The sequence below is a fragment of the Sceloporus occidentalis genome, unplaced genomic scaffold (assembly GCF_023333645.1).
Source record: "Sceloporus occidentalis isolate IW3139 unplaced genomic scaffold, rSceOcc1.0.p SCAF_434, whole genome shotgun sequence".
Lineage (NCBI taxonomy): Eukaryota > Metazoa > Chordata > Lepidosauria > Squamata > Phrynosomatidae > Sceloporus > Sceloporus occidentalis.
In genome coordinates, this window is record NW_028317414.1 from 140,579 (window position 1) to 154,098 (window position 13,520).

The 13,520-nt window shown below is 54.1% G+C and overlaps 1 protein-coding gene across 1 annotated transcript; it reads left to right on the forward strand.

The window, feature by feature from the left end:
* Nucleotides 1-795: 795 nt before the first annotated feature.
* LOC149272598 (prostaglandin F2 receptor negative regulator-like) lies at nucleotides 796-9,477 on the forward strand. The gene is made up of 9 exons (XM_089506911.1): nucleotides 796-1,027; nucleotides 4,057-4,425; nucleotides 4,652-5,071; nucleotides 5,729-6,067; nucleotides 6,494-6,895; nucleotides 7,660-8,058; nucleotides 8,406-8,513; nucleotides 8,821-9,117; nucleotides 9,308-9,477. Exons 1-9 carry the CDS (start codon nucleotides 796-798, stop codon nucleotides 9,475-9,477), a joined length of 2,736 nt encoding a protein of 911 aa, XP_089363037.1.
* The last annotated feature ends 4,043 nt before the right edge of the window (nucleotides 9,478-13,520 follow it).

Here is a 13,520-nt window from a genome sequence, read left to right on the forward strand (position 1 = left end):
CGGGGGGGTGCGGAGGGATGATGACGGGATAATGTGGGGATGATGACGGGGGATGCGGGGGGATGATGACGGGGGTGTGGAGGGATGATGACGGGATAATGTGGGGATGATGACGGGGGTGCGGAGGGATGATGGCGGGATAATGTGGGGATGATGACTGGGGGTGCGGAGGGATGATGAAGGGGGGGATGAAGTGGGATGATGACGGGATAATGTGGGGATGATGACGGGGGGTGCGAAGGGATGATGACGGGGGGTGCGGACGGATGATGACGGGATAATGTGGGGATGATGACGGGGGTGCGGAGGGATGATGACGGGATAATGTGGGGATGATGACAGGGGATGCGGAGGGATGATGGGGGGGGTGCGGTGGGATGAGGACGGGATAATGTGGGGATGATGACTGGGGGTGCGGAGGGATGATGACGGGATAATGTGGGGATGATGATGGGGGGGTGCGGAGGGATGATGACGGGATAATGTGGGGATGATGATGGGTGGGTGCGGAGGGATGATGACGGGATAATGTGGGGATGATGATGGGGGGGTGCGGAGGGATGATGACGGGATAATGTGGGGATGATGACGGGTGGGATGCAGTGGGATGATGACTGGGGTGGGGATGATGCTGGGCTGGGCGTCTCTTGCTCCCTAATAACACCGATCCTTTAACCCCTGGGGCTCTGGGCTCGGCTGGGAACGGCAGGCGCTGTATTACTAATGCCTTAACCCCGTCTCTGCTGGCTGCGCGCTGCAATGAAATAGTTAACGATCCGCCAGCCAGTACCGAGCATGGGGAGGGTAACCCCCCCCCCCGTCAGCTTGTGGGGCGGTCTCCCGACAGTCGGCGACATCTCGAGGCCCCTGACGGCCGTGTTTGGGGTGAAACCACCTGCTGTTTCCGTGGCAAATTATTACACAATGTTCCTGGATGATGTCATCGTGCGGTCGGTGCAGTGGGGCCGTGGGAAAGCGGCCGCCGGTGATGGGGAGTGGGCCCCCCGGGCCGGTGATGGGGAGTGGGGTGGGAATTATTATATGATTATTAGCGCCGGCAGTCTGTGCCGTGACGGGGGCCCCGCGGGGAGCGTGTTCTGTTCATACATGTTCATGTAATCTCTTTCCAAATGTTGAGTTTCAATGGAGCGGGGGAGGGTGTGAAGGGGGCTTTTGGGGGTAAAGTCGGGGGCTTCGCGTGGGAGTTGTGACCGTGGAGAGGGCAGGAATCCTTGGGGGGGGGGGTGACCCCCATGCAGCTTTACGGCTCCGGAGGTGCGGGGTGTGGCGTGTCGCCTAAATGGGTCTTCATCAGGGTGGCATCGGGGTAGATAGCGGGGCAGTCTCCCAATCGTAGGCTGGCTCCTGAGGAGGTGACTTTTGACCCCGGTCACTGTCTATAGTGTTGGTACCGGCACCGGCCGAGGGTTTCGGGGTTGGAGTCCTTTTTGAGCCCCAATAAAATATATTCTAGATGCCCTGAGGGGGGTGTGGAAAAGGCTTGGGAAATGCCCCGGTGCCGGGGTGTAGTGCTGTGATTGGCCGTGTGTCTGATAGACGTGCTGCGCGCGGGGGGCGGTGGGGTGGTGTAAGGACCACAGGGGGCTTTGTGGCAGAATTTCTGGGGGCCCCCCGACCTGCATGCTCTCTCCGTAATACCCCGATTTCTGCCCCGGCACCGTGGCCGGGAGGATGCTGACAGCTGTGATCAGAGCACTTTTACCCCGATGTGGAGCTCTTCTTGCCCCTGGCATCTCGCCACCTTACCAAGAGTGGAACAGCCTCTCAGCAGATGCGGTAGAGGCTGATGGTTCAGGGGCCACATGCCTATCCCATTCCCTATAATAATGTGGGTTTTTTTCCTCCCCGATGCCCACCGGGGGGGCATTTAACGGTTATCTGTCGTGAGTGTGAGACGCGGCTGCTGTGACTCACCCCCACACCCCCTGGAGGTGTGGGCACAGAGGGGGGCCAAATTCCTTCGATAAACCCCCTACAAGGAAATAAGGAGGCATTAAAGGCTTCTTAACTCATTCAGCGCCGTTAGAAGAGCATTCGGTGCTGCAGCTGTTTGTAGTCATTTCACTCCCCGGCACTGAAGGGTTAAACTCCGAGGGATACGCAAGAGCTCACACTCTAAACAGATGGCCGAACAGTTCCTCGGTGTAAATGATTCATTAACTCTTTGGGTTGTTTGGATAAGTTGGCGCTGACAGGGTTAATTTGAGGGGCGCTGTCCGCTCGACTGTCCCGTTGTACTGCGCCGCAGCTCATGTTGGCGCTGGGCGGATATAGAATGAACTCCGCTGCATGTATGTGGTGTGGGGGGGGGTTTGGCCTCCGTAGTCCAGCGAGGGTTAAATCCCTAATGCCCCGGGGAGTCGGCGGCTATCGGGTGTCGGGTGTGATGGCCGGAGGGGGCCGGCAGCTGCACCGAGGGTGTGAAATCTGCCCGTCAGACAGCTGCCGGCTCCGCGCGCGCGTTAACCCTCTGTGAGCGGGGGCAAATCCTGAAATATTAACCCGTTATTAACCCGGGGTAAGGAGGGCGACAGGGGCCGAATCTGCTTGTTTAGGATTTCCTTGGGTTTAGTGGTTTATCTGGCTCGGCACCGGCCCCCCGGGCCAGGCTCTGGTATCTCTGTGGCCCCGCGGGCCAGGCTCTGGTATCTCTGTGGCCCCGCGGGCCAGGCTCTGGTATCTCTGTGGCCCCCCCCCGGGCCAGGCTCTGGTATCTCTGTGGCCCCCCCCCCCGGGCCAGGCTCTGGTATCTCTGTGGCCCCCCCCCGGGCCAGGCTCTGGTATCTCTGTGGCCCCCCCGGGCCAGGCTCTGGTATCTCTGTGGCCCCCCCGGGCCAGGCTCTGGTATCTCTGTGGCCCCTCTATGCTGTATATAGAGATGGGGAGGAATCAGGCTTGTAGAGCCCCCTCTCCATCCCAGTACAGATAAGACTGGAATCTGCTTATTACCAGTCTGCCCACTCCATGTAAAGAGGTTTAATGGCGTTGCCCCCTCCCCCACACTAACTGGGTGTTAACCCCCATGTGCCGGTCTGGGGTAGAAAATCTGCCCGTTTCTCCTGCTGTAACGACTTAAACCTTAATCAGTCGTTGGTCTCGTCTTAGATTCAGGAGCCGGATGTCTATCCCATGCATGTTTAATCCCCTCACTGTATTACCCTCTACCACTTCTGCTGGGAGGCTGTTCCACTTATCCACCACCCTCTCAGTAAAGTAAAACTTCCCTCTGTCCCATCTAAGTCTCTGACCCTCTAGTGTTAGATTTTTGCCCTTTTGTTCTCCTGTCTCTCCTCCTCCCTCTTTTTGCCCCTTTATGGTGTTCGCTGCTGGGGAGGGGGCAGTAATTTTGGGGTGGGGGAGGGGGAGTGCATTTTCTTGGCTGGGTCACCTTTGTTGTGGTTCCCAGAATGCTTTGCTCTGGGCAGGCTGGGACCTGACCCAATGAATAGACGCCCGGTTATGAGACAATGTTTTGGGATTGGCTGTCGGTGACATCACACCCTGCGATGAGGTCATCACTCACACACTGAGTCGTGGCCGCCGTGACCCTGTCTGCGGGGGGGTTTGTTGGGGGCAGCTAGCAAGGGGTTAACCGTGTCTTCCTGGGTAACACTCTTTGTGGGCTCTAATGGGTTAAGCCACTAATGCTCCGTATTATCGCCCAGATCTGTCCCCTCCGGGGCAAATTCCCAGACTTGCTGCTGATTAACCATTTCACCCCTGGAGGGGCGGAGCAGGAGCCACACGGGGTATATGTGCCGGCGCAGCGGGGTACTTCCCCCTGCGCCTGGGGGCAGGAGCCAGGATTTGCCCCATTAATACCACCTCTCGGTGTTACGTGACGGTCGCGTTTCTTTGGACCCAGAATATGTGCCCCCCCCGCTCCGAGGTGTGCCAGCCCCCCCCCACTTCATCAGTCTGAAACAGATTTGGGGCAGTAACAGCTGGGGTGGGGGCATTACTGGGGGGCTCTGTGCCCATTGCGTGTCTGTCCCTTTTTACCCCAGTCTGACCCCCGCTGTCCCCCCCCTGCAGGTGCCGCCTGGCCCCGTGTCGTCCGTGTCCCCCGGGGGCCGCTGCTGCGGGTAGATGGCACAGAAGTCTCCATTCCCTGCGACGTCAGCGACTACGAGGGTCCCGCCGAGCAGAACTTCGAGTGGCTCTTCTCCTCGGACGGGTCGGCCGGATTGGGGGTCCTCAGCACCTGGGACCCCTCGTTCACGGACCCCGCGTTCTCCAGCAGGGTAACTTCGGGGGGCATCCGGCTGCAGAGAATCAGCCCCAACCGGGTGGTGCTCCGTATCCAGCAGCTGCACGCGGCCGACGCGGGGACCTACACCTGCTCCACGCCGAGCACCGACGCCACCGTCCGGGGCAACTACGAGGACCGCGTCCAGCTGAAAGGTACGTCGGGGGGGGGGCGATGCTGTCAGCCGAGATATAGAATTACCCCGGTGCGGGGCAGTAAGTAGCAGCGGGGAGCTTTGTGAGATGTTTGGGTTGGGGCAGAGCAGGCATGCCACAAATTCTGACCCCCCCCCCCCTGCTCTGTGCTGATTCTGCCCAGATCGCCTAGCCCCCCCCCCCCCCCCCCCCCCCGTGCTGATTCTGCCGTTTCTCCTCCTCGCAGTCTTACTGGACACGCTGAGTGTTGCCGGTGCCAAGGGGCGGCTGGCGAGTACCCAGAATGTCACCGTAGGGGGCTCTTTCCAGCTGTCGTGCCACGCGGCCTCCTCCGAGACCCCCGCGCATACTCACCTGTCGGTGACCTGGGAGCGCCGGACGGGGACTGAAGCCGTAGAGGTGCTGACCCTGACCCACCTCGGCCGCATCCAGCCGGGCTCAGAGTACGAGAGCCGTTACGGCACCGGGGAGGTGGGTCTGGGCACCGCGGGGGCCGACGGCTTCCGTCTCACCGTGAACAGAGCCGAGAGCGCGGACGCCGGGGAGTACAGCTGCACGGCCGCTACGTGGGTGCCGGCCCCCGACGGCTGGGAGAAGATCCAGGAGAAGCGGGTGCCAATCGCACGAGTGGAGGTCCGGCCCATCGGTAAGCCGCCGGCAGCGTGTCCCCATCTGTCTTACGCGTCCCCCCCTGTCTGTCTTACGCGTCCCCCCCTGTCTGTCTTATGCGTCCCCCCCCTGTCTGTCTTAGGCGTCCCCCCCTGTCTGTCTTACGCGTCCCCCCCTGTCTGTCTTACGCGTCCCCCCCTGTCTGTCTTACGCGTCCCCCCCTGTCTGTCTTACGCGTCCCCCCCTGTCTGTCTTACGCGTCCCCCCCTGTCTGTCTTACGCGTCCCCCCCTGTCTGTCTTACGCGTCCCCCCCTGTCTGTCTTACGCGCCCCCCCCCTGTCTGTCTTACGCGCCCCCCCCCCCTGTCTGTCTTACGCGCCCCCCCCGTCTGTCTTACGCGCCCCCCCCCTGTCTGTCTTACGCGCCCCCCCCTGTCTGTCTTACGCGCCCCCCCTGTCTGTCTTACGCGCCCCCCCCTGTCTCTTACGCGCCCCCCCTGTCTGTCTTACGCGCCCCCCCCTGTCTGTCTTACGCGCCCCCCCCCTCTCTCTCTCTCTGTCCTGTGGCCCCCGGGCTGAGCGCCCCCCCGCTCTCTCTCTCTCTGTCCTGTGGCCCCCGGGCTGAGCGCCCCCTCTCTCTCTGTCTCTGTCTCTGTCCTGTGGCCCCCGGGCTGAGCGCCCCCTCTCTCCGCAGGTGTGAGTGTAAAGGCTCTACTGTCGGACGTGCGGATCTCTGAGGGTCTCCCGCTGAACCTGTCCTGTCTGGTGTCCGCCGACTCGGACGGGCCGGTCCTTACGAGGGTCCGCTGGCTGCTGTCACCGGACTCGGGAGAGCCTCGCAAGCTTCCAGGAGGGCCAGAGCCGGACCTTGTTGGTACAAATGAGGGCATTTATCAGCTTTTACTGCCCCGGGCGTGGGACAGCGGCAACTACAGCTGCCAGGCGACTGCGTGGGCTCCGCGTGGCAACGGGACGTGGCATCCGGCTGCAGAGACCGAGTCCGAGGCCGTCAGAGTCCTGGTGCTGCCCCCTGGTGAGTGATTGTGTACCTGGGACTGCCCCGCAAGCACCCTCTGCTGTATCCTGCCCCGCAAGCGCCCTCTGCTGTATCCTGCCCCGCACGCGCCCTCTGCTGTATCCTGCCCCGCACGCGCCCTCTGCTCTATCCTGCCCCGCACGCGCCCTCTGCTGTATCCTGCCCCGCAAGCGCCCTCTGCTGTATCCCGCCCTGCTCCTGCCCCGCTTCCTGCCCCGCAAGCGCCCTCTGCTGTATCCCAACCTGCTCCTGCCCCGCTTCCTGCCCCGCAAGCGCCCTCTGCTGTATCCCAACCTGCTCCTGCCCCGCTTCCTGCCCCGCAAGCACCCTCTGCTGTATCCCGCCCTGCTCCTGCCCCGCAAGCACCCTCTGCTGTATCCCGCCCTGCTCCTGCCCCGCACTGATGTTTCTTCCTTGTTCCAGAAGCGGATCTCGCGGTCTCGCTGAGCGCCGCTCTCCTGCCTCACTCCTCTGAGGAGCCCACGGAGCTGCTTTGCCGCGTTGCGGGACCGGAAGGGGCCCGTCTGTCTGTGTCCTGGTATCACAGCCCTTCCTCCCCCGCCGGCGCTCGCCTGGTGGGCTCCCTGGATCAGGACTGGACCCTCCGCGTGGGAGAGGAGTACCGGCAGCGCATGGATAGGGGGGAGCTGATCTTCCTGCGCAGGGACCCCCAGACCTTTGTCATGAGGATCCAGTGGACAACAGAGGCAGACAGGGGCAGTTACCGCTGTGTGGGCATCGCCTGGGGGCAGCAGCGGAACGACAGCTGGGCTCCGAGCGCGGAGGTGCCGTCGAGTCCCGCCGTCGTCTACTGGGAAGAAGAAGGTGAGAGCGGCGGGGGAGGGGGACTTGATTGGCCGTTATAGTCACTGCATCCGCCTCTTCCTTAAAGTGACTCCAAAAATGTGGATGTTAATCAGCAGCGGCGCTGCCCGTTTGGGGAATTTTCTGCCATATTTTAGGTTTTTTTTGTAAAAAGATGTTTTGGGGGAGATTATTACTAATTCCTCGTTTCCTGCGCCGGTTAAAAGTTGTTGCAAAGATTTTCTTCGATGGTTTTTTATTTTATACGTATACGCTATTACTTTATATAAAGGTTTATTATTATATAGTATATATGATTATTTTATACGTATACGCTATTACTTTATATAAAGGTTTATTATTATATAGTATATATGATTATTTTATACGTATACGCTATTACTTTATATAAAGGTTTATTTTATATATATATATGATTATTTTATGCGTATACGCTATTACTTTATATAAAGGTTTATTATATATGATTATTTTATGCGTATACGCTATTACTTTATATAGTTGTTTTTTTTATATATACTGTGTGATTTGTGTATATGTTATTTTATATATATTTACATTATTAACATTATTTTGTACATGGTGTGTATATATTAATTTTTTTTTTATATATACGTTATTTTATATAAGTTTATTACATAAATAGCCGTTATTTTATATGTTGTATACGTTATTTTATAAAGGTACGCGTTATTACATATATTATATTTATTATTATTCTATATATAATGTCTCCGCCGTATTCCGTGGCGTTTGTCTTTCAGAGCCGTCGCTTGCCGTTAATGCTCAGCTCACCAAGCTGGTGCCGGCGGCTGGCGGGACCTTCGAGATGCTCTGCGCCGTCAGTGCCGCGAACATCCCCTCCCCGCGGTACTCGGTTCAGGTGACCCTGGACAGGCCGCTCACCGGCCCCGTGGGCCCCGCTCCCGTTATCTCGCTGAGTCACGACGGGCTGACCAGACGGGGCCCGGAGAGCGCAGGGAACGCCGCGCTGGAGAAGGTGAAGCCGGGTCTGTATCGCTTCACCATGTACCGGGCGCAGACGCAGGACACCGGCGCTTACCGCTGCACCATCACCGCTTGGACGCAGGGTGGAGGCGGAGCCTGGAGGGAAATAAGAAACCAAACGTCCAATCCCGTGCCTTTAGAATTTCAGACCTCAGGTAGCTAAACCGCCCTTATAGGTCGCCTGGGGGCGAGGGCCGGTGTGTGGGTGTGTAAGGGGGGGGGCGAGGGCCGAGGGCCAGTGTGTAGGTATGTAAGGCGAGGGCCAATGTGTGGGTGTGTAAAGGGGGGGTGAGGGCCGGTGTGGGTGTGTAAGGGGGGCGGGGCGAGGGCCAGTGTGTAAGGGGGGCGGGGCGAGGGCCAGTGTGTAAGGGTGGGGCGGGGCGAGGGCCAGTGTGTAAGGGTGGGGCGGGGCGAGGGCCAGTGTTTGGGTGTGTAAGGGGGTGGGGGGCGATGCTGGTTCTCCTCTGTCTGACCCGATATTTTCTCATCTCCTCTCTCTCAGGTCCGGTGTTTAATGTCACGGCCCACACGGACAGATCCTCTGTCTACGCCGGGGAAAGAGCAGAGTTCTGGTGCATCATCTCCACGGATGGGCCAGCTATGGACCCAGGTACCGGCCGCGTCGTTATTCTGCTACCGAAAGCGTTGGGCTTCACCGGCGGGGGTGATGGGAGTGATGGAGTTCACCGGCGGGGGTGATGGGAGTGATGGAGTTCACCGGCTGTGGTGATGGGAGTGATGGAGTTCACCGATGGGAGTGATGGAGTTCACCGGCGGGGGTGATGGGAGTTGTGGATCTCCGTGCAGTAAAGTTACCCGGGAGTTTTTACAGTAGTTGCCCTGGGGTAAGACCTGGCCCGGCTGGGGCAGATGCTGTTTGGAACCGCCTAATGCCCTCTCGCCCTTCCTTTCTGCAGAAGACGTGGCGTTTGAGGTCTCGTGGTTCGCCGAGCGCCTGGGTGCCGGTGCCAGTCCCTTGGTGCTGGTGGATCGGGCCGCGCAGGTGCGGAGCGGCCGCAGGAATGGCACCAGCGAGGTGGCTCTGGAACGCGTCAGCGATATGGAGTACCGGCTCCGCATCTACGGCTGCGAAGAGGGGGACGCCGGGGGCCATTACTGCGCCGTCACGCCGTGGGTGCGCTTGGGCGAGGGGGGCTGGAACCAGCAGGAGGCCATCAGATCCAACGTGGTCTCCATCAGCGTCAGGATGGATCGTAAGTGAAAGCGTGTGCCGGCGGGGGTCATATGGCACACAGCAGACGAGGGGCAAAGAATTACACCCCCGGGGGGCAGAATCTCTCCCTATAGCGAGCTTCACACACCTGAGCCAGGCGTCACTCAAAGGGGCATCTGTGGGGTTGGGGGCTGTGTGTGGGAAATAACACGTTTCTTTTTCCCCCCCAGTGCTCAGCGCATTCAGATATCCCCTGCTGATCGGGGTGGGGCTCTCGCTCCTGGCCGGGCTCCTCTCCTGTCTGATTGGATACTGCAGCTCCCGCCTCTGCTGCAAGACCCAGCCCAAGCAGGACGTGCGCAGGGAGCACCGCAGACTAATGGCCATGGAGATGGACTGACTGCCGGCACGAGCTGCGTCTGGGGCCAAAGGGGGCCAGGGGAGTCCGGGGCGCAGAGAGTGATGGGAGTCCCAGGGAGCCATGGGAGTGGAGCCGGCACCAACCTCAGGGATTTGGACTCTTGCACCAAAGGGTTACGGAGGGCCAGCCAGGGCCAGCAGACGCACTGTGGGGGCCACGCTGCATTAACCCACGTGCTGCTGGCTGCGTTATGCAAAACGTTCCGTCTCAATGGAGAGAAACCTGGCAAATATGACAGCGCCACAGCCTGTGTGTGCGCGCTATAATCACACCGTCCAATGAGCCACAGACTCGTTTGAGGGCACCCTGCACTGTTCGGGGCCCCCAGGGGCCGGCTTGGAAGCTCCGTCCAGCTCCGCTGCTGCACACATTGTGATCCTCTGCCATAGAGACGCTGTTTGCCTGAAAAGCACACATTTCTGGGGTCTTTACATGCATTTTCATGATGTTTGGGATTTTAAAGGTTAAATGAGACTTTTTAACCCTTTTTTATATATTAAAGAAACGGCCGCGTCTCTCCCCCCCCCCCCGCCGGCAGGAAGGGGCTTCAGATAATGGGGTTTGCTGATTTCACCCTCTCACGCCCAGAGATGTTGGGTATCAAGCTCCTCTGGCAGTGGCAGGGTTAACCCTTCTTTCCAGACAGCCATATGATTTGCACTCCAGTTTAGGGGTGGGTGGGAGAGCCGGGGGTATTTTGGGGGTGCGTTGTGTGAGTTGCCCCCCCCCCCCTTACTGTTCTAGCAATAATCGCAATAAAAAGGACTTTATTTTTTCTGCGGGTGAGAAGAGGTTTGTGACGCCTCTGCAGCGGCATCATGGGAGCTGCATGTGCAGATCACGTGTGTCTCAAACACGTTCTGTGAATATTTAGCACCGCGGGTTGGGTTGGGTTGGGGGGGGGGGTGGTTACTGTGCCTGGCATTAACCCTTCACACTTACAGAATAATATCCTACAGTACACATACCGGACACATTCCCCCGCCAGATACTGCCCCCCCTGGCGTACCCCAGCCGCATATTCCAGGGCATCCAGAGGTCAGGTGGGGACACTGAGATTAGGCTGGTTCAGTGGGTCGTGGGGTATTTAATAACTGGTGACAAGTTACCCCATTCTCTACGGATAAACCAGGTGAAAACTGGATCCTGTAAGCCGCCTAAAGCTGCTAAAGGGGTTCTTTACAGTAACAGCAGCAAAGATGTGGAATTCACTCCCCATGGAGACTTCGCCATCAGGGCCAATAGATGCCTTTATATACGGGCCGCAGAGTATATAATATGAGGAATATACAGGGATATATAACAGGTTATAAGGACGGGATTAGTTATACGGCTGGAGAGTATATAATATGAGGAATATACAGGGATATAACGGGTTATAAGCACGGGATTAGTTATACGGCTGGAGAGTATATAATATGAGGAATATACAGGGATATAACGGGTTATAAGGACGGGATTAGTTATATGGGGGGAGAGTATATAATATATAATATGAGGAATATACAGGGATATAACGGGTTATAAAGACAGGATTAGTTATACGGGGGGAGAGTATATAATATATAATATGAGGAATATACAGGATATAACGGGTTATAAGGACGGGGTTATACGGCCGGAGAGTATATAATATATAATATGAGGAATATACAGGATATAACGGGTTATAAGGACAGGATTAGTTATACGGGGGGAGAGTATATAATATATAATATGAGGAATATACAGGATATAACGGGTTATAAGGGCGGGATTAGTTATACGGGCAGAGTATATAATATATAATATGAGGAATATACAGGATATAACGGGTTATAAGGACGGGATTAGTTATACGGCCGGAGAGTATATAATATATAATATGAGGAATATACAGGGATATAACGGGTTATAAGGACAGGGTTAGTTATACGGCCGGAGAGTATATAATATATAATATGAGGAATATACAGGATATAACGGGTTATAAGGACGGGATTAGTTATATGGGCCGGAGAGTGTATAATATATAATATGAGGAATATACAGGGATATAACGGGTTATAAGGACGGGATTAGTTATACGGCCGGAGAGTATATAATATATAATATGAGGAATATATAGGATATAATGGGTTATAAGGACGGGATTAGTTATACGGCCGGAGAGTATATAATATATAATATGAGGAATATACAGGATATAATGGGTTATAAGGACCGGATTAGTTATACGGCCGGAGAGTGTATAAAATATAATAGAAGGAATATACAGGGATATAACGGGTTATAAGGACGGGATTAGTTATACGGCCGGAGAGTATATGATATATATTATATATCATATACTCTCCGGCCGTATAACTAATCCCGTCCTTATAACCCGTTATATCCCTGTATATTCCTCATATTATATATTATATAATATGAGGAATATACAGGGATATAACGGGTTATAAGGACGGGATTAGTTATACGGCCGGAGAGTATATAATATATAATATGAGGAATATACAGGGATATAACGGGTTATAAGGACGGGATTAGTTATACGGCCAGAGAGTATATAATATATAATATGAGGAATATACTGGATATAACGGGTTATAAGGACGGGATTAGTTATACGGCCGGAGAGTATATAATATATAATATATAATATGAGGAATATACAGGATATAATGGGTTATAAGGACGGGATTAGTTATACGGGGGGAGAGTATATAATATGAGGAATATACAGGGATATAATGGGTTATAAGGACGGGATTGGTTATACGGCCGGAGAGTATATAATATATAATATGAGGAATATACAGGATATAACGGGTTATAAGGACGGGATTAGTTATACGGGCCGGAGAGTATATAATATGAGGAATATACAGGATATAACGGGTTATAAGGACGGGATTAGTTATACGGCCGGAGAGTATATAATATATAATATGAGGAATATACAGGGATATAACGGGTTATAAGGACAGGATTAGTTATACGGCCGGAGAGTATATAATATATAATATGAGGAATATACAGGATATAACGGGTTATAAGGACGGGATTAGTTATATGGGCCGGAGAGTGTATAATATATAATATGAGGAATATACAGGATATAACGGGTTATAAGGACGGGATTAGTTATACGGCCGGAGAGTATATAATATATAATATGAGGAATATACAGGATATAACGGGTAATAAGGACGGGATTAGTTATACGGCCGGAGAGTATATAATATAAGGAATATACAGGGATATAACGGGTTATAAGGACGGGATTAGTTATACGGCCGGAGAGTATATAATATGAGGAATATACTGGATATAACGGGTTATAAGGACGGGATTAGTTATACGGCCGGAGAGTATATAATATATAATATGAGGAATATACAGGATATAACGGGTTATAAGGACGGGATTAGTTATACAGCCGGAGAGTATATAATATATAATATGAGGAATATACAGGGATATAACGGGTTATAAGGACGGGATTAGTTATACGGGGGTAGAGTATATAATATATAATATGAGGAATATACAGGGATATAACGGGTTATAAGGACGGGATTAGTTATACGGCCGGAGAGTATATAATATATAATATGAGGAATATACAGGATATAACAGGTTATAAAGACGGGATTAGTTATACGGGAGGAGAGTATATAATATATAATATGAGGAATATACAGGGATATAACGGGTTATAAGGACGGGATTAGTTATATGGGCCGGAGAGTATATAATATATAATATGAGGAATATACAGGGATATAACGGGTTATAAGGACGGGATTAGTTATACGGCCGGAGAGTATATAATATGAGGAATATACAGGGATATAACGGGTTATAAGGACGGGATTAATTATACGGCGGGAGAGTATATAATATATAATATGAGGAATATACAGGGATATAACGGGTTATAAGGACGGGATTAGTTATACGGCCGGAGAGTATATAATATATAATATGAGGAATATACAGGGATATAACGGGTTATAAGCACGGGATTAGTTATACGG